General features: G+C 38.7%; 3 protein-coding genes and 1 long non-coding RNA gene across 9 annotated transcripts; 3 read left to right on the top strand and 1 right to left on the bottom strand.

Annotated features, from left to right (window-relative positions):
* Positions 1-39: 39 nt before the first annotated feature.
* LOC145973092 (uncharacterized) lies at positions 40-6,743 on the top strand. 3 transcript variants are annotated; one of them, XM_083102277.1, is made up of 6 exons: positions 40-333; positions 744-923; positions 2,973-4,741; positions 4,810-4,980; positions 5,112-5,243; positions 5,402-6,743. In XM_083102277.1, exons 3-6 carry the CDS (start codon positions 2,987-2,989, stop codon positions 5,558-5,560), a joined length of 2,217 nt encoding a protein of 738 aa, XP_082958403.1. In that variant the 5' UTR covers positions 40-333; positions 744-923; positions 2,973-2,986; the 3' UTR covers positions 5,561-6,743. The 3 variants fall into 3 exon arrangements, with proteins under 3 accessions (XP_082958403.1, XP_082958404.1, XP_082958405.1); XM_083102278.1 differs by lacking the exon at positions 40-333 and adding an exon at positions 340-545; XM_083102279.1 differs by lacking the exons at positions 40-333; positions 744-923 and adding an exon at positions 553-707.
* LOC145973189 (phosphatidate cytidylyltransferase, mitochondrial) lies at positions 1,034-2,155 on the top strand. The gene has a single exon (XM_083102425.1). The coding sequence runs from the start codon at positions 1,034-1,036 to the stop codon at positions 2,153-2,155; it is 1,122 nt and encodes a 373-aa protein (XP_082958551.1).
* A 251-nt stretch (positions 6,744-6,994) lies between the features above and the next one.
* LOC145973463 (E3 ubiquitin-protein ligase RNF13) lies at positions 6,995-13,339 on the top strand. 4 transcript variants are annotated; one of them, XM_083102872.1, is made up of 10 exons: positions 6,995-7,142; positions 7,691-7,809; positions 8,483-8,868; positions 9,561-9,893; positions 9,987-10,179; positions 10,264-10,475; positions 10,570-10,744; positions 10,905-11,060; positions 11,151-11,360; positions 11,449-13,339. In XM_083102872.1, exons 4-10 carry the CDS (start codon positions 9,714-9,716, stop codon positions 11,670-11,672), a joined length of 1,350 nt encoding a protein of 449 aa, XP_082958998.1. In that variant the 5' UTR covers positions 6,995-7,142; positions 7,691-7,809; positions 8,483-8,868; positions 9,561-9,713; the 3' UTR covers positions 11,673-13,339. The 4 variants fall into 4 exon arrangements, with proteins under 4 accessions (XP_082958998.1, XP_082958999.1, XP_082958997.1 ...); XM_083102873.1 differs by having other exon boundaries at positions 7,001-7,207; XM_083102871.1 differs by lacking the exon at positions 6,995-7,142 and having other exon boundaries at positions 7,518-7,793.
* Positions 13,340-15,679: 2,340 nt separating this feature from the next.
* LOC145973465 (uncharacterized) lies at positions 15,680-19,019 on the bottom strand. Its single transcript, XR_014439480.1, has 2 exons — positions 18,892-19,019; positions 15,680-18,820 (listed from the first exon to the last, which is right to left on the bottom strand). It is a non-coding gene; the product is annotated as an uncharacterized LOC145973465 (long non-coding RNA).
* Between the last annotated feature and the right edge of the window lie 2,712 nt (positions 19,020-21,731).

The following is a 21,731-nucleotide window of genomic DNA, read 5'->3' as shown; positions in this document are numbered from 1 at the left end:
GAGCGCGAAATTTGAATCGGGATTTTCGTGTCGCGTTATTTCTCGCCGAAATAATACATTGTCCTGATAACTTGGACGACTTTTCTCGAAAATGCAGTCCGATCCCTGATCGTAATTGAAATGCTTCCAAGACGGAAATTGAGAGTACACACGCCAAAAAGTTCCTAACTTTAGATGGACCGAGAGACGAACTAGGACACGCATGACGCTACACAACGTCACATGCGTAGCGTCCCACGTTTTGTTTCCCAGGGAGTTATCTCGACTATCTCGAGTCGACTTTGAGAGAAGATTTATAAACGGAACTCTATCAACGTATCGCGATTATAAGAGGTAATTTTGATATGTCGGATAATTTTGACGCGTCTCTCATCGATTCACGCGTGTGATTACGCATGGCAGTAAATAAACCCCTGTCGCGTTCGATCGTGGAAGTGATAACGATTATACAGGAAGCCGAGTCAGCAGGAAAATCATCGCGCAAAAGTCCAATCGCGCTCTCATTCTCTCATACATATTTCTATATGTATGCCATGTAAATCGAGGCACGTATACAACTATCGTAAGCGAGTGCGAGCTGATCCCGCTGTGTATTTGTGCGCGTGTACATGTTTGTTCGCTCTGGTTCAGAATTAAAAGTCAAAGGCTCCGTAGTTGGCCTCGATATTTTATTCGATACGCAAAAAGACTATCCTATATTTTTCCGAGTAAGTAACACGAATTTTATGAAACTGCGTTTTTAGGTTAAATGGGCGATTGCCTCGGGAGATGACATGGTTAATCCGTAAAGATCCGTGATCTCTCGAACACGTGGACTCCGCTTACGAGAGACGCATGTGAAAGCTCGAAAGTTGTCGATCAACATTCGTCTCGCATTCCTCGGACTTCACCGACTACCACGACGTGAAACGTCGAGCTCCATGGTGCGAATTGTAACTTCAACTGTATTCTTCTTCTTTTAGCAAAGCAAATTCTGCTATATATAAGCTGGAACATTTATTCAAAAGCCAAAGGTTTGAATAATTCTCTCAAAATGTTAGAAAAAGTCACTGAGATGTTGCAATTGAAACACATAATTAGAGAGTTTCCTAGAAATATGAAATTTTGCTTCGCTTATGGATCAGGTGCGTTCAAACAGGTTAATAATGATGGCAATAACATGCTGGATCTCATATTTGTTGTACGTAACGCCAACAAATGGCATGCAGAGAATTTGGCAAATAATCCTAACCATTATGCTCAACCATTGAGATTCTTTGGTCCCAAAACAATCACAAATGTGCAAGAATTGGGTGCTAAAATATTTTATAACACATTGGTCAAAACAAATCAAGGTCAGCTCATTAAATATGGAGTAATTTCCGAGGTTTCATTGATGGAAGATTTATTAGATTGGAATGATTTGTATTTAGCTGGGAGATTACATAAACCGGTTAAAGTAATTGTAGAACCAGACGAAAATTCTCAATTGCGCACTGCTCTGGTGGAGAATTTGCATTCGGCTATACATGCAGCTTTGCTGTTATTACCTGAACATTTTACAGAGATTGATTTTTTCAAAAAGATTACTAGTCTATCTTATCATGGCGATTTTCGAATGATCTTTGGCGAAAATAAAAATAAGATCAGTAATATTGTGCTACCACAATTGCATAATTTTAAACAATTGTATGAACCAATTTTGAAACACTTTGACAATTATATATATATTCCAAAGAATTCAGATCGCATGATTGTTGCGTGTCATCAAGATACCAGTCCAGCGACTAGAATCCATCATTTGAATCATTTGCCCAGAATACCACAAGTTAAATTAGTCAGAGCATGGACTCAGGGTCCAAGATCAAAAGACACAGAAGATTGTTTGCGCGCTATAGCCCATGATCCAGAATGCTGCGACATATTGGAGCAATGTTTGAAAGAAATTGTTTGGAGATCTAGTGTGACGCAAAGCCTAAAAGGAATTATAACAGCGGGATTTGTAAAATCTGTTAAATATAGTGGCGCCAAAATAATTAAGATGTTACAATCGAATTCCTCCAAGAATATTTTGCCCAAGCCTTCTCTCTCTGATTCAAGCAAAATTAACAAAGTTGTTCAAACTGTTGTAAAGAAAACAGAAGCAAAAAAGGATGTTGAAAAACGCGTCAAATAATTACTGTATTTTCTCAGAGTAATATTTTCTCAGAAAGAGATAATTCATTTATACTATACATATATTTATAAATATAATATATATTATAAATATATAAATATATAATATTATAATATTATAATATTATAAATATATATATAATATTTATTTATAATATATTTATGATATATATTTGTAAATTCTTAACGAAGCTTGTATCACAAATAAAGTGGATAGTTACATATCAACAGTGTAATATTTTTTTCTATATAATGAGAATGATATTAAATGCCTTTAATTTGTGGTATATGCTCATAGAATAGTAAAACATTTTTTTTCAAGAAATTTTTGTTATAGAAAAATGAAACATTATTTACTTAAATATTATCTTAAATATATCTTAAATATTATCTAATATCTAAAAATATCAAGATAAGAATATTTTATATATGTATATATATTTTATAATATTGTGTGTGTGTGTGTGTGTACACATATACACATATATAAAATATTATAACGCGTGTGTGTGTGTGTATATGTATACACACACACACACACACACACACACATATAAAATATTATAAAATATATATACATATATAAAATATTCTTATCTTGATATTTTTAGATATTAGATAATATTTAAGATATATTTAAGATAATATTTAAGTAAATAATGTTTCATTTTTCTATAACAAAAATTTCTTGAAAAAAAATGTTTTACTATTCTATGCCTATTGATCATATATATAAATATGTTTTACTATTCTATGCCTATTGATCATATATATATAGTGTTAAAAGTTCAATTTATAATAGTTTGTCATGCTTTCAGCATATAACTAGATTATGACAACGATGAATTCTGATTCCGAGAGTCAGGACAGCGATGATGGACGGCGGTTTCGTTTCGAGGCTACGCGCAAAGATTCAGTCGCACCCATAGAGACGGCAGATAGAACAAAGACTCCTAAGAAGAAGTCCAAGCATAAATCGTCCCATTGTGAAAGCAGACACTATCGAACAGATAGATTGAAAGAACGATTGAAACACGAAAGCAATAGGAATACAGACGACAAGGATCTCAGATACTCTGAAAAGCATTCGAAGTATGAGTCGAAGAGTTCAAGGCAGGAAGATGGCAGAAATTCGCACAAAGACTATAGAGAGGGTAGAGACGCATCCGCCACAAACGGCAGAGGCTACAGGAATTCCAACGAAGGTGACGTGAGAGAGAAAATTTCGCGGGACTCGAAACGCCAATCGGATAGAGATCGAAGTATCCATCAAATGCAACGAACGCGAGAACATTCGTATGAGCGAAACCATCATAACGAACGAGCGTTTAGTGAAAAGTACAAAAGTCGATATCACGAAAGGCACAAGCATCATTCTCGCGATAGGAGTCGAGATAAATCTCATCATTCGAGTAGATTAATCAGGTCCTCGAACGGCGACTATCGGTCCCGAGAGGATCAAGGAAGACACGATACTTGTAAGAAGACATCGGTAAGAGAAAACAGATCGCAAGATTCGAGAGACTATTCTAAAAATATCGAAGGGGAATGTAGTTACAACGAGGCTCGTTCAAGCGAAAACACTAAAGAGGATTCGTCAATAGAGATTCAAGACTGCAAGGATTTGGATCTGTCTCAGTTCGACATTCTATCAGAGACTGGTGAGAATATATCCGATAGTCGAGATTCAGCAAGTCGAATGTCATCTCCGTGTTCACGTAAAACTAAATTGAAAAGACACGATTTCGAAGATCAATCCGAAAATTTCGCGAATACGAAACGAGAAAACAACAGTGATGAAGCGAGTGAAGAGAAACGGCGGGAACAATTAAAGGTAAAAAGAAGGAATTACGATCTGGCATCTAGTTCCACTAATAATAATCCTAGTGCCGTTTCAGATTCCACATCATCCGCGACGTTCTTGGTAACGAGAGAAACTCTTATAGATTCCGTGAGAAAAAAGACTTCTGAACATTATAAAGAAACGAAAATGATGATTAATCCTGACAGCGAATGCTCGAATTTAGAAGAAAAGTATTCGCAATGTCTCGATTCTTTAGATGAAACGCAATTGTTGGGAAGAAATAGGGAAGAAACCGAATCTGTATATGGTCCACTTTTGCCACCAAAATCCTCATCTAACATCGGCATTACTGTCGGTGACAAACTTGAAAAGACATCATCGAATAGTCTTAATGAAAATAAAATCGACAACAACGGCAAGACTGCGAGTTTTATTGGACCCTGTTTGCCACCTCAATTAAATAATGATTATCAAAACGGAAAGCAAGAAGACGCAGAAGATACTGTTATGATTGCAATGGAAGCGGATACTGTTTTTGGACCAGCACTGCCACCACATTTGTTACAACGACAAGAAAGTGAAAATGACTCGCGAGATAAAATTATTGGACCTGTACTACCCGACACTGTGAAATCGCATAAAGAAACTTCGATCGAGTTATCCGATGATGATTATGCGATAGGTCCTTTGCCTATTGATCATCCAGCTCTAAGAAATAGCCGCGTGCATGAACAGTTAGATTTGAGAGCACAAAGGATTAAGCATGAAGGATATTTGGCAGAGGTAAAACAAATTAAATATTAACGATTAATAGTTTTATCGGAGAAAAAAAGCATATATTCATATTTCAGACTGATCTTGGAAATAAACGCGAGGAATGGATGACCGAGTTACCACCGGCACAAGCTGCTAATCTTGGATTGGGCCCGCGTAAATTCAGACTTCGAGATGGGCCAGATATGTCAGATAGATCATGTTGGACTGATACTCCTGCACAAAAAGCGCAGAAACAGAAAGACTCGGTAAATATAAAATAATATGCTGTTATTTATTTATTTTCTAAACTGAAAAATGTTTGCATTTTATTTATATTAGGAATTCTATTTTCTTTATACATCTTATGTGTATACTGATATTCATTGTATTCTTTTAGAAGATAAAAAGACTTGGAGAACCAGATACGGAACATGTGAAAGAATTTCATAGAAAAGACATAAACGAAAAAAGGAAGTCTGAGAAATCGCTATTAGAAGTGCATCAAAGCAAAATTGCGAAGAAAAAGAAGGTAATTTGTTTTGTCATATTTTTCAAAAATTATGCTTTTATATTAAGAAATAATATTATTATATTATATACTTAATTATTAAATCAATATTTTTTATACACCTATTTTCCTAAATTTATTACAATAATACTATTAGAGATATGCATATTATTTTTCAGAAAGAAGAAAAAGAGGCAAAACAAAGTGGGATATCAATGAGAAGGCCATTTGATAGAGATATTGATTTGCAAGTTAATCGACTTGACCAAACACAAAAGAAAACTATTCTGATGAAAGCACAGTTACTCGATGATAGATTTTCACGTGGACAAATCTAATATTTGGATTATTATGGTCACTAGAGATAAAATCATGATAATTGTAAATAATTGCTACTAATGAAATTAGATTCTTTCTATTAGGTACACTTTCAAATTGACAGATATTGAGTGTTGTTACAGATCGGTGCCTTGAATTAGTAGAATTCTTATCATCTTTATTGATCAATTTTACGGAAGTAAATCTGAAATGAAGTTAAATTTTAGCAGAACGCACTTTAGTCTAGTTATTCGTATTTTCATATCGTGATCTTTTACAATTTAGAATAAATATTAAAGTAAATTTTATTTTAATTTTAAAGAAATACGCTTATTTTGCGTTTACAATCTTTTCGAAACAAATATGTCAGAAAATACATTTTAAATATATATTAGGTTATTAATCGAACTAATTATTTTAGTTCAAGTTTTGGAGACTCGTTCTTTTTTGCGAATTATATTTCGTGGTGCAATACGACGAAATGTGTAAATTAGGGTTGGACGATATCTTTTATTCAATAGCATTCACTATGTATCTATATTTTGTATATAATATCGTTCCTAAGATCGACGAATCATATACGAGAGTAACTTATAGTAGTAATAACAACGATTGTATGGTGAATTTTTGCGCATGTGTTAAGTAGATACTTCGCTCTTGCTGTATCTGTTTGTCACATGTATTTTTTATAAGTGAGACAGTACAAAATAGTGTGATACTTAGCACTGCTGATATGTAATCTCGTACATATTCTAGTGAGTATGAAGAACTATGTTTTATGTGTGTGTTTAATTTGCACATTATATTTTGGAATGTAGTTGCGTGCAAATGAAACACATTATTATTGATTTAAGTACACTTTCTTAATGGCAGTTTTACATTTTCGGAAGCCTGAAACTAATGTGTATGTGTATTTCTTTTCGTCTGCATTAATATTATTAGTTGATAAAATAATTAATATACATTTTAAAATTGAAAAAAAAACTGAAACACTCGGCATCCAGAAGTGAAACTTTGAAACTTTGCTAATGTACTAATCTGTGAATTTTATCATTGCACTTTTCTATCATATCACAAAGGAAATTATATCGTGCGATATATTATCGGGTTTAACTAGACTTTAGTAATTGTTTATTATCTTCTGCTGAAATTCCGTGAATTTATGAATTTCTATGCATACAAATAAATATGTTGATTAAAAAATTGTCTCTAGCCTTACTTTAATATTAGTCAATATTTTTACATTAATATAACATAAATATATAAGAGTAAATTATTTATAGTTATAAAAATAGTATTTATATTTTTTTATTATTCGCGTTTATATAAAAATAATACATAATGTTATATATATAATATATATAATTATATGTCAAACCACTTTCGATATTGCGATTCTCGAAATATCGAAATGGTCGACAGTTTCAAGCATCTTCAGTTCGCGAACGCATTTCAGCAAATCGTAACATCGCGTCCGAGTTATTTTGTATTTTTCGCGATTGTTATTAGTTAAAAATAAAATTAGTGCTAGTTAAAAGTGAATTTCCTCGTAACCTGCGCCGTCATTTTCTCATTCAGATGCAACAAAAGTGTAGTGTTCAGGTGTGTATTTTTAGATATGCACACATAAAGATAAAATAATACATCGATGGCTTGAGATAATTGAGGTAAATTTATGAATATTTCAAAGCTTAAACTCATATTCATATTAATTATAAATCATATTATTTATAACATTATCAATATTATTTATATTATTCATATATATATTAGTGATCATACATATTATATATATGTTATCTTTCTACAATTAAGATAAGAGATTGAGAATAATTATTTTTCTATTTTACTCTTCGATTACGTAAATTTTCAACAAAGGATAAGAGAAATAATGAAATAATACGTAGGTGAAAAAATGGTTTCAGCGAAGTACGTCAAAGAATTACGCTACTTCGATATTTTGAAAGTCGCAATATCAAAATGGCCGACAATTTCAAATCGCAGTCAATTGCGCCGCGTCCGAATTGCTCCGCGTTTCTCGGGTTCTCTCGTAGAAATTATCGCGACTGTGTTTTGTAAAGTCGGCGCGATTTTGTTGTAACGTGTATTAAATACGTATCGTGTACAATTATTGTATATCGATTTTTCAGTGTCGCCGATCCGCTTTTGTGAGTGATCCAGAATCCTATGTCCGGATACTTCTTCTGGCCTTCATTTTCTTGTAGAAATACAACGAAAGTAATGCACAGTCAGGTATGTACATTGCCAGGTATGTGCATGTCATCATTTTACAATTATTCTTCGCATATTCTCGTTATTGAACATATATTCTCTTTTTGAATTGTCGTTAGAGTAATTTTGTCTGATTTAATAAAAGCAATATAAAAAATAGGTCATTTCACATGTCAGAAACTATTATATATTTTTTTATCATAATATCTGGAAATATCACATGATACTTTTTAGTCTACATTGTTCCTTTGACAAATAATATTTGACACATTATTATTATAATTATTATAAGTATATATTGTACATTATAAATCCACACACATTTTTCTCTTATGACTACAAAAAAATTGAGTCGTATATTTATTTATATCTATATTTATATATTTATTTAATTTATCTATATTATCTATATTTATCATCTATATTTATTACAATACAAGTGATGTGTATTGCGACTGTTAGTCAACAATTATTCCCAAAGCTACCGTGACTATCCATTTGATAGTCACGTAACTTTGTTGGATTGTCTAATAAATTCCGTCGATGATATCCGGAATCTTAGTCATAATTCAAAGCGCTGCAAAACAGTTCAAACACGCCTCGCCTACGCACGCATGCGATTGGTCGCATCCTACGCAGTTCTAGGCATTTTTACGCACGTATCATTAATCGTGACAGTCAGGCGATTGACAGTTTGTTTTATCCGCCAGGTGATTACGATCTTCAGCTGACATTCCTGGCAAACAAAAAACAAACTATTCCGATTAACGTCCGCTAGTCGTTGTATCGCCGCCGTTCGTGTTCGACAACATTAGTTGGGAAGAGAATATACCTAACCTAAAAACCGAACGTCCGGTCGTGACATTTTCGTCGTGAATGTGCGCGTCTCATCTCCCTTGTCAAGTGGTCGCATTTATCGAGTGTAAAAACACTCTCTCAGGAAAGAGGGATATTTCCGAGTCGAGAAAGAAACAAAGAGAGACGAAAAGATAATTGTCGGAGGTATCATCTTACTGTTAATGGCCAATCGAGGAACATACGCGACACGACCATGACTAATAGTCGCGTCTGAATGAGAGCCGTGGATAATTTTCAAGTACGTATCGCCCGTATCCTTATTAATGACGGATTAATGAGTCGCTCCCAAAATTGTACGCGACTCCACGTAATGCGTCGTTTGATAACAGCAGTGCGTGGTCGTGATATAACGCACGGTTAATCGGTTGTGTGTTGACCCGCTGCACAAACACATACACACGCGTCGCGTCACGTTGCTCATCGCGTTAATTGATGTAATAAACTACATAGCGAATGTTATCGCGACGTTCTCTTATCCGAGGGGGCTCGTGTCAATATCCCGAGATCATTCATGGGGGCCGTTTCACAAAGGAAATAGCAACAACAGGTGTTACTACGTATTACTACGTCGTTTCGTTAACTCGGATAATTGAAGTGTTTTTCTTCGCTGGGTGAAGATCAATTTTTACAACTGTCATTCGAGAATCGCGCTAATAATGCTTTATCTCGAGATCTTAAGGTTGTTGGAAAATACGTGAAGTTATGTACATGAAGCTAAATTGTTCAAAACTTGTTTGTTTGTTTTGACTATATGTACATATCACAAATCATGAGTAATATGTGTCACTATCTATTGTGTATGAGTAACTCGAAGCTTGAATTTAGTACATAAGGATTTATTTTCATGTGATAATTGCAAATTAAGAATCTAATCCGAAATTGCGCAACAAAATATTTGAGAAATAAGATGGAACATATTTGTCTTTCTAGAATAGATCCCAACTATACTTTTTGCAATATGCTTTTATCTACTTTGGATGCATTTCCCATAGTAGATTTGACAATTATATAATGAATTGTTCAAGAAAAGTTTTAATAAAATACTAAAATTGATGAAAAGCTGGATGCTTAAACTGGTTCAAGATGCGACAGTGTTGTTTAAATCATCAAGTCCTATTATGGCTTATGTTTCTGATTCTGTATGCTACATACAGCAGTGCAGACATTTTAGTATTTTCTGCAATGGCAAGACATCAAATTGAAGAAGAGTTTCGCGATATGCCTGCCAAATTTGGAGGTATAATACCATCAGAAGGAATTAAGGTATATTTCTTTAATTTTTTTATAATATAAATTTTATTACACACACATATATATATATATATATATATATATATATTTTTATAATTTTATTAGGGTATGGCAGTTTATGCCAATCCTGCCAATGCATGTCAAGAGATACAAGGTCCGCCTAATAACACTGATTACCATGGTAATTGGATAGTTTTAATACGACGTTATAACTGTAGTTTTGAAGTGAAAGTTCGAAATGCGCAAAAAGCTAAATACAATGCTGTTATTGTACATAATGTAAACAGCAATGAATTAGGTAAATTAGATGGATATTATATAATTATAAAAATGTTATCTATTTATATAAAATGTTATCTATTAAAATTGATTCCACACACAGAACCAATGTCAGCAAAGGATAATACAGGAATTTCTATACCAGCTGTATTTGTTGGTGATGTTACAGGATTAGTTATAAAAGAAAATTATTTATATGACCAATCATATTTTCTATTGATTAACGATGATCTGCCATTCAATATCAATACACATTTACTCTTGCCCTTTGCTATCGTTGTTGGAATATGTTTCCTAATCATTGTTATTTTTATGGTAAGTTGCAGATGTGATACATTCAAATTTTGCATATGTTATTTTGCTTCAATACCGATTACCTATACCATGTATGATTATTTATATTGCACAGATCGTTAGATGTATAAAAGATAGAAGGCGACAACGGAGGCATAGATTACCTAATTCTAGTTTAAAAAAGATTCCTATACATAAATATACAAAGGGTGATCCATATGAGACATGTGCTATTTGTTTGGACGATTATGTGGAAGGAGAGAAGTTACGAGTTTTACCATGTGCACATGGTAAATATTTCTCATTAACAAAGTAATTTAATTACATAACTTAATTATATAACATTGAAACAAAAGTATTTTATTTCTTCAATCAAAATATTTCTTAATATAATCTGAAATATATTAAAATAATAAATTATTATATTATTTCCTTGTTTGCAATTTTTAGCTTATCATTCAAAATGTATCGACCCGTGGTTGACAAAAAATCGAAGGGTTTGTCCTGTCTGCAAAAGAAAGGTTTTTGCCGCTGACGAACAGGTTGTAACCGACGAAAGTGATTCGGATGCTGATGACACAACGCCTCTCATTCGCGTCCAACAAGGTATGCACAGAGATATTTTTCTTTTAGAATCAAATAATTCAGATTTGTAATTCATCTACATCACGAATAACTCGAAGAGAAATATTCTAGGTACACAAGGAGGAACGTTCGTGCAACAGAGAGAGAATCCTTTTGATAGAGCCAGGAGATCACAAGCTAGGCAGGATATTAATAATTCTAGCGATAGTAACTCTGATTCCGATCAATCGCTCGTTACTACCGATAATGGTAATAGTACGACTAGTGAACCAATGAATGTAGCTTGTGATTTTCTGGTATCCGATAGCCATAGTATAAATGGTGAGATCACTCGCTGATTGTACACATATCCCGCGTATGCAGCTATATGAAATATGTTTACAATCTATTATTTTTTTTCAATTTATAGGTGAACGACAAGAGTTAGAACGTTCGGATAGCAGTACTAATCCACATACAATAAGTTTGTACACGGGCGCTGAAGAATTTCCCGCATCTATTGAAATCGCACAATCGCGACGCGGGGTCGTGGCAGATCTCCCGACGTCAAATTCCGATTGTCATGTTGAAATTTCGGATAATGTGACGACGTTGGCCAGTAATTCACAAAATAGAAACGATGTCATTACATAATGGCCTGACTATATGATTATCATTATATGTTACGAATCGAAATTCGTGAAAAGGATTTTTTCTTTTCTTGGGAGAAAAATTGATTCAATATGGTGCACGGAGTTATAATAGAAACAATGTAGGATAATGAGGACGGATAATCCAAAAGTAGGTAGGTAAATAGATAGTATTTTTTAATATAGGCATATTCCGTTATACTTCTCTCAAATTATGATATTACCACTTTGCTTTATGCCAAATATCTTTTTGCACTAATGTGTCTAGTATTTATCTGAATTACATCATATTTCTTTTGCGATGAATACCATACGCAATGACGTATCATGGATCAATAACTCTCGATATTTTATATATAATTGCGAATCTTTTTCGAGGAAAATATTTTATATTTTAGATTGAATTTATGCGAAACTTAGTGAAAAATTTGTTATTTATATTGAAAAGATATTATATATGTTGTCTTATTTTGCTTTATTTCTTTTGATCCTTAAAGTCATTTTCAATAAATATGGTAAGACTGTGCTGAATTGTATGCGTGTGTGCATGTGTATGTATGTGTGTATCTGTGTGCATGTGCGAACTCTAATTCACAATTTAATAATATTATTTTGTTTATTCTATATATAATTTAGTGACTATATACATATATATGGCCTACTTGATTTTTATATTCTAAATTTATTCCAAATTGTGTATTTTCCTTCTTATTTGATTACCAAAACATAAGTATGACTTGTTATATACTTATAAATAAATGATTATGTTAATGATAAGAGATGAACATACTGGTGATACTATAAAGTGATGAACGTAGCTTCGTTTTTGACGTTTTCTGTAAATATTATCTGTTAATATATATATATATAATAATCGAAGATTAAAAATATATGAATTTTTTTCAATGGACATAGAATACTGTGAACAACAAAATAAATTTCGAGTTTAGATATTAACTTCAAGTTAATCAAGTTGAATCTTTAATATTAAGTTTTATGAAAAATTTATTGTTATTTAACATATATGCTAATTAATTAACTGTATGTGAACTAACTATACACTGTTTTATATAAAAAAGGTAGAATATAGTACTTATATAAAATGGGCTGTATACAATACAATATGTCGATAATTATATGTAAATTTCGTTACCATCAAATACCGTCTGTCTATCCGATTTGTCATCAACGTAAACATAGAAACAAAAATTGCTATGATAATGTGAAACAGTTGTATGTCATTTAAATCAAATGTAGAAAAACATCAACACTGTCAACATTTATGACTTTATTAGAATGTTTTGATAGAGATTCACTCGAGAGTTTATTCATGAACGTTATGAAGACTCATGTCGAACAATTCTGTTGATTATTTATACAATAAAAATACATACACACACATACATATACACGTGCGCGCGCGTGATTTAGTTTCAGAAAAAGTAAAAACAATATTGTTTAAACTAAAATTATCTGTGAATAGGGTGTAACGCGGTTGAAAATTTGTAAAAAGATGTGTAAATAGATCGGAGAGATTTCACTATATAAATAAGCAGTACGTGAAAAATATTTTTATTTGTTTTTATAATTACCAAATCGGGACACAAGAATTTGCTATTATCTTATTGTTTAACGATACAGATATATTAATAAAAATGAAATGTATTTATATTTTTTATTATATTACATATAATTTGTCTTCGTTGGGAGACATAGGAAGCACAGACATTGCAAAAAACCTAACGATAGCGATATCTAGTAAATTATGTCTTTTTTTTTCCTTTTATCGAAAGAAGCAAATCTATCTTCATTAGAAAAGAATAGCGAGTTCCCTTAAGGAGCTTTATCCTTTTCACTCAAACGGATATTTTATATTTACGATAAAAATATAATAAAAACAGTCTATGCTTCCTCGACCTCAGCCTAAGACTTACTGCCCTTATTGATAAGCGATATACGATATACTCGATAACAGCAGAACAAAGCTAAAAAAATAAATAAAGATATTCAACCTATAAATATTACAGCAAGAATTTGTAAAAAGAATATTAAAAATGTCAAATTTATCGAGCGCGATCTCTGTAAAAACGCCAAAAAATTACGAATTATAATATAAAGATAATCTCTTTAAAATTATAGATTTATCTATAGATATATCTATAAATCATTACATTTTATGTAAAAAAAATATCCATCACTTTGGAAATCAAAGATAGAGTAGCGGAAATTAGAATCTTTCAAGATAGAATCTTACAAGTTCGAAAATTTTTAAGTAGAGAAATGCTAAAAATTGTAAAGACTTCCCGGATTCCACGATTGACTTGTAACTTGAAAATCAAAATGATCGCAAGTGACAGCGAGTCAATCGACGTTTTTAAAACGAGTCGGATATAACAGAACAGGAGGATGGCAGGACCGCAGTCAAGGGAGGAGCGTCGAGAGCGAGGCTAACACTTTGCAGACGGCAAGTGGTCGCACGTGACGGTACAATACTGTTCGCGTCCTTGCCTCTTGTGCCTCGCCTCAAGACGTGTACACACGAGCGGTAAGAGATGGCTGTGCTGTTTTACGTCGTTCCAAGCTACTCATCCCATATCGTCCCCCTATCGTCCCCTCATCGTCTCTTCGACGACCGAAAGAGAAGCTGGTCCTCCACCTTCGCTATCACAGCAACCCTGATGCGACTCTCCAACGGCTTTCTTCCTCCATCACATCGTCCTCTCGACACGTCCTTTTTCTTTTTTTCGTGATATTACTGATGACTTTCGCAAGCAGACAGCGTCACGCGATTGAAATCGCATATGGATTTATTAATTCATGAAACAGAATTCAGATACTCTTATTGTTACCTGTGGATTGTAATAATTGATGAGGAAAACAATATCTCGGAAAACGTTGAGAATCTCTCCAGAGAGAGATTTTGTTTTTCCATCTGAAAGAAATATGAATTTGATATATCTCTTTATTCTATGGCGATGAAGACGCGTGCTTGAAACGTATATGTGCATCGTAATTGCTGTCGCGAGGAGTATGTCAGGAAGAGGCGCTCCGAAAGGGAAGAGTGATAGAGGGTGGTTTCGGGGGTCGTCCGTGGATGGACCAAGCAACAAGACGAGACGAGACGGGCTATCTGCGTGACTAACCCGTCGCTACAGCTGGTCGTATTATCGATTCCTGAAAATTTCTCTTCACTTATGGTCATGCGCAACTTCCATTTCCACCTTGAGAATACGGGTCGCGCACGCAATGTGGCCATCGAGGGAGATGCGGCGGCGCGCCAGCACGCACGTGTATGTGTGTGCGTACATGTGACACGTACGTGTCAGTAAGTATTGCACGAAAAAAAGGGAGGCCCGACATCAGTGCGTGCGCAGGCTGTCCCGAGGCGGAAAACGCGTTGCTTCTCTCCTCTCTCTGTTAGAGGTATAATCCCCAGGGGTGGCGGCACCTTCCGCCAAATGGTTCGAGAGAGTCCAAAGTTTTAAGCATATTAACACCAGAATACACTCGTGGAGATGAGCAACATGTTCACCAATTCCAACTGGGATTTAAGGGTTTCTTCGCGCGTGTATGTGATCTTGTTATGAATAATTTATGCTTTTGTTGATATATTGTTGTCTTTTGTACTTTCTTATGCTCGAGGGAAAACTTGTATAATAAATAATAAATATGATAATAACACTTTGTATAATAAATAATAAATATGATAATAATGAGATAAGATAATTTTTTAAAAACACAACAGGATAATGGGGAAAATGTTATTTAAATACATGATGCGGATATTTCAATAAATTTAATGCAGAAAGAAAGAATTTAATGCTGTTCCGAAAGTTGCTTTTCGTGTAGAAAGAATTTTTCTTAAATGCATGTTTGATATTGATTTATTATTTATTTTTATCTGCTAAAGAGCCATCTCTTTTTTCCTAAAGAACTTCAAGAATGAAAAAATTGCCTTATATAATTCTCATTCTATTTATTAAATGGTGATTTTGTAATATGTTTGTACACTTATGACTAAAATTTTTTAATCTAATAATTAACAGTTGTAACAATTGTTTAAGATTATTCTTTCTGAGTTACAAAATGTACGATTTTATAAAAAAATTTTATAGAAAAATGTAAAAGATAAAAATCATTATAGATATTCACATAAGATTTTTTAAACTCAGTTGACGATGTGAAAGTTTCTCTGCTAATCAATTAATCGCTAATCAAATTTAATTAGCTCAGAAATCGGAGATATATCAGAAATGTGATAAAATATTAATATTATAATATAGGATTAATAAGGGTTAGAAACAATAAGATATGATATTACGAGCGGGTACAAAATTTCATTTAAATCTTGACTCGTGCAACATTTCAGCACATCACTTTTTCTCCCGTTGTTTCTGTCTCTATTTCTCTCTCTCTCTTTCTCTCCCTCTCTCTCTCTCTCTAGTCTGTCTTTTTTCTGTCTCTCTCTTTCTCTCAGCTGGTCTGCGAAACTTAAATAGTCGGATGGAGCAGCTGTTTTCACAAAAGGATGTGCACGTAAAGACTATTCTTCATACATGCGTTTTAGTTTCATTTTCTTTTAATAATACAAGAAACATTGTAAATGTAAGTCGAAAGTCAGCTCAAGTTTCAATATTTTATTCTCATTTATTTCACTATACGCACCTGTAAACTGAAATAATTTATTTGTGTAAATAAATTATAATGGAAAAAATGCAAGTTTTTTCCATTGTAGGAAAGATCGAGCTAACTAATAATCAATATTTGCAGAAAGTTCTCTCAAATATATAATGAGTAGGATGCTTATTATCATTTTATGCTTGAAGAGAGTAACAAAGTCGTTAAATTGTCGAAAATTGCAGTTCTAAATGAAACACTGACTATATTAATAATAATACAAGAAATTTTCGTTGTTTTTAAAATGTTTTGTATCTTGATATATTATTACGATAATATTTTTTCCAAAATTGATTACTTTATATTACGATAAAACTGCATGATTTCAAATAGAGATATATGCGTAAATATGTATAAGAAAACCAATTATCTTTAATATTTATATAACGATCTTTATCGTTTTCTATAATTTCAGAACAATCTCACAAGTATCGCAATTTTTCTGCGAGTCGCGATACTCGATAAAATTATGCTAAGCATCTCGCCATTTCGATAATATTCGCTGATAAGCGTTATCGCGTATACTTCCGCAAGAATTCTATAATCTAAGAAGCACCATTCTGGAGCAAAGAGGTAGTCTCTATCCTTCGAGGGCGCCGCGAAGAAAGGTGGTGCATCCTACCGGTCCTCATAATCGGAAGTCGAGCCGAGACGAATGCAAAGTCAGCCCAGCTTGTGCGCGGTCCGATCTCTTGTTCTCCCTCTTTCTCTTTCTCTCTCCCTCTCACCCTCTCGGGTTCGGCTCGGCCTCTCGACCTCGTCGACGCCGATCGAAGTCGAAGCGTATATAACGCGCGGCGCGGCGCGGCGCGCGGCCGTGGCCGCCGCCGCCGATATATTCGGGTCGTTCGGACGGTCGCACGAATCTCGGAACGAGCACAAATCCATACTGCGCCGCGCGCACGAGAGAGTCGAGGATCGTACTTGGGCCGGTTTCTCTTCTCTCTTTTTTTTCGGCGAGCACCGCGTTCGTCGGCACTGGGGCCGGGAGGGCGGGTCGGCGAGTTGGCAGCGAACAGGGGGAGGCAACGAAAGAGATGAGGAAAAGCAAGACGATGAAAGGAAAGGGGGGTAATTACAAAGAAGAAGACAGAGGCTGGCGAAGAACCCTCCACGGGGGCTAGATTCGAATGTCAGGGGAAGGAGAGAGTAGAAAACTTGGAAGGCGATCGTGTGTGTAGCGCCGTATGCGCCGAGAGTAGGCTGGAGGGGGAAACAGAGGAAAAGGAGCGAAAGGGGTTAGTACGATTCTTGGGGTATAAAGGAGATAGAGGTCGGAGAAAGAGAGAAAGAGCGAGGGAATGAAGGAAGACGGGAAAGAGACGAGCGAAAGGGGGTGAGCGAGGAGGGTAACGCCGAGTGGACGGGAGGGATGATGAAGGGTGCAGGATGCGAAGGGGAAGAGCCGCATGGAGAAGGGGGGTGAAAGCGCTCGAAGCCGCCGTCCCTGGATGGGGAGCGGCGCGAGAACGAAGATGGCGACCATGCTCAATGACGTCCATCGTCGTCGTCGTCGTCATCGTCGTCCTCATCGTTGTTCTCATTGTCGTTGTTGTCAAAATACGCAAAGGAGAAATGTAAAATCTTGAATGCCAGATGATGTCGCGACGATGATTACGACGAGAGACTTCGTTGTCAAACGTACCCTGTTGGTACCCCTCTTTTGGAATCGCGCCTCCTCAAGGGGCGCAAGGACGAGAACGCAGGTGGCGCAATTTTCGCGAGGAGAAAGAGCCCGCCCTACAAATCTCTTCCCGCGGGGGCGAGAGCGATAGGGCAAGAGAAAGGGAGATGGATGAAAGGGGTTGGAGTCAAGGATGAAAAGAGAGAAGATGATGAACGTGTGCACGAGAGACAAAGAGATATCAGGAATAGATAAACAAGCCAGAGAGAGAGAGAGAGAGAAAGAGACGAGGGTAGAAAACGGAATGCAGGAGAGAGGACGGAAAGAGTAGGTACCAAGAGGATGATCAGGGGAGGGTGACGAGAGAAGGGAGGCGGACGATGCGTGGTGCGCGCGCGCGCTCAGCAGCGCGACACGGGGAGACGCGAGAAAGAGAGAGACGGGACGAGGGCGCTCTCCCCCGAAGTTTTGCGACGAGTCTCTCCAAGAGGGATCCTCGGGTACGTCCGTGTAGTACGGGAGCTAGCCGATAACGAGCTGGCGCGCAGTGCCTGATGTCGGCGCGGGTCGCGCTTCTCGCGGTGTTTCTTCTTTCCTCTTCTTCTTCGTAACGTCGTCGTATCGATACGTGCGCGCGCGCGCTCGATCGCAAAGCAAGCAAGAGTGGTGTGTTGTACATGTTGTGTATGTGTGATCTACTTATAGCTTGGTGCGCTCACTCGCTGTGCTCCCTGTGGTCCCTTCTTCCATCGCCGGGCCCGTCTCGACGTACGACCGTTGGCATCGTAATTGTCGTCGTTGTCGCCGCCGCCGCCGCCACCGTTGTCGCCGTCGCCGTCGCCGTCACCGTCCTTTAGAGCCGAGATATAGGAATATAGGGGGTAGATAGAGAGCGAAAGAGAGAAGGAGCGCTTGTTATTACCTCGGGTAACATCCGGATACGTCGGATCTCCGTGTCGCCGTGCAACCCGACGCGGGTCTATTCTCCCCCGTTCGGGGGGGCGCGAACAGAGTGGATTCGCCGTAACCCTCTCGAAGCTTTCGTTCGTGTCGCGCGAACAATATCCCCTCCTTTCACCCTCATTCCCCCTTCCCGCTTACCCGCCCGCGATCGACGCATTCGATATTCCCGCGATCGTCCCCGACGATCGTCGAGCGCCTTTTACATACCAAGTACGATAATAAATCATTGACGTCAAAGGGTAGCGCGAGATATTGATACTGCGAGAGGTTCGCGCGCAACAAGAGGGATAACGAATATACCAATTATCGTACACAGATACAGATCGGTAATCCCGTCGCCGATCGCGGGGACGAGGAGAAACAGCTCGCGCGTGTCAGACTACCGCACGTGTGCGTAATGGTATTATAGGTGCGTTGAGAAGAAATAAAGAGAAATCGAGAGAGAAAAGAGAATAAAGATAAAAGAGATATCTTTGCGCAAACTATCAAGGGGAACGGAACAAAGGTAGAAGGCATCAACGAGGGCGAAGGATAAATTTCCGTTGTATTCATCGAGGACATTGGATTTACGCGATTCGACAAGGAGGTGCCATTAATCCTCCGACCCGTTATTGTCATCGCTACATCGCAAGCATCATCTACCACGATCATCCGTCCGGAACATTATTTTCCGGTGGCTCGTGCTGCCGTTGATCGCCGAGAGACGAGAGTGGAATCGTCGGGCGCGCCGCAACAAGGCACACACGGGGGTGACAATGCGCCGATGCGACGACGGTGGTGCCAGCATCAGCATCAGCATCAGCAGTACCAGCAGCAGAGTTCCGAGTATCACGGAGTGGCCTCCAGCGCGTACGTCCAACGTCGCGAGTGTCGCGTCGGCCCTCGCTACGATGACGATGACGACGTCCTCTTAATAATGCCCCCTTGGTATACCTCATCTTCATCGCGGCCGTGAGATACCCGCTAGTGTCTGCCGATTGTCGTCGTCGCCGTGATATCGTCGTCTTCTTTCCGCGTGCGATCTTCGGTTCGCGGGCGGAATTTATCATTCGTAGCAGTTAGTTAATCGGTCGTCCCGTTCTCTCGGGTGTGTAGGCAAGCGCGAGAGAGGGTGGCGGTGGCGGTGGTGATACGAATGGTAAAACGCCATAACCTCACTCTTTCTCCCTCCCTCGTTCAGCACCACCGAAGAACCACCGAGACATCATCGCCGTGACCGAAGCTCGCCTTGTGTTCATTTACCGTTGTCGTGTTCCCGACTCGGTTCGAGTGAGCGCAGGTTTCGCTTCGCTTCTCCGTGGGTGACGTTCGCGTCGGGTTGTTTGATCGGTTGTTACCGACGCGTAGTGCCCCGGGATATGTCAATGAGGTCTCGGGTGCGGCGATTCGACAGACTACCGCCCTTGTCCGCGTCATCGTCGTCGTCGTCGTCGTCGTCGTCGTCGTCGTTGTCGTCGTCGTCGTCGTCGTCGTCGTCGTTGTCGTCGTCGTCGTCGTCGTCGTCGTCGTCGTCGTGGTGGTGCGTGCTGTCGTGCCGCCACCGGCCGTGATCATCGGCGACGACAAGCAGCAGCAGGGGGTGCTAGGAGAAGGAAGAGGAGGAGGAGGAGGGTACGTAGCCGGGAGTTCAGGATGCAGCATGAACCTCGGTACCCCGTACTGGGAGCTCGCGAGCCTCGGCAGGGGGACTACGACGACGACGAAGCGGCTGTTGTTCAGGTGCTTTCGCATCAGGTCGACCTCGATACACGCAACGTCGTCGCGCGCGTCGAGAGCTGCCGCTGCCGCCGGCGTCGTCGCGCTCACCCGGAAGTGGCACACAACACCTGGCACAGCGGGGACAGCAGCAGCAACAGCAGCAGCAGCAACAGGGGGAGGAGAAATCGCGAGACCGGCGAGCGACACGAGGTGGTGGTGCGGGAGAAGGTGCAGGTGGCGCGGCAGGAAGAAGAAGCGAAAGCGGAGGTGGTGGACTATTACTACGAGCGCGTTGCGTTGCTGTTGCTGCTGTCGCCGTCGAGGGAACTCCTCGCGGCGGCGGCCGGTGTCGTCGTCGTTGCCGCCGCAACCACCGCAGCAGCCGCGACTATCGCTGTCTCGGTTGGCCGTGGTACGCTGGTCCAGGGGAACTTCTAAGGGCCCCGCCAACCCGGATCGCTCAGGCAGGTACCTGGGCAACTGGTCCGGGATACGTACGAGCGGGGCTGACATCATCGAACAGCGGGAATACTCCGGTGAACGGACGCTTGCCGACAAAGGGACAGAGTGGACGACGAGGGTTACCGTGGCGCGAATTCGTCCACCGCAAAGACGAGAGACGCGAACGGCGAGAGAGGAAACGGAGTGTTTTTCCGATCGAGAGCGGAGAGACGTCGAGACCCGATTACCCGTCCAGGAAGGCGTCGACGCGTGTCGCTGCGCGGTGGAGAAGGAAAACGACAAGGATTTGGCGCGAATTATCGAGTGGCTCTCGAGTATTTCTTCCGGGATACCTCCGAGGAAACATTCGAAAGCGAAGTCGTCTCGGAATCGGTCACGGTGCGTCAGAGTATCGCGTCTCAGCGGATATAGCGGAAGTAACGGTAGCAACGTTGCAGGCCGCGTCGCGAGCGGCGTCCCGGAAGCACGAGGAGTCGAGAATCGGGGAACGAAGAGCGTGTCGAGAGGCGGGTCTCAGCCTTGGTGGCAGCGATGCGGGGCCTCCTGCAGCAGCCCGGCCGCAATACGGATCATCCACGCCGCGAGTCCACCGCGAGTCCGCGTCACCATCGTCATCATCGTCGTCGTCGGCCGGCGTGC

This window comes from Camponotus vicinus, unplaced genomic scaffold (genome assembly GCF_025532165.1).
Source record: "Camponotus vicinus isolate PSW18456_S1 unplaced genomic scaffold, iyCamVici1.0 SCAF_6, whole genome shotgun sequence".
Classification (NCBI taxonomy): Eukaryota; Metazoa; Arthropoda; class Insecta; order Hymenoptera; family Formicidae; genus Camponotus; species Camponotus vicinus.
The sequence above is the reverse complement of the archived record's forward strand: the minus strand, read 5'-3'. Positions and strand labels throughout refer to the sequence as shown.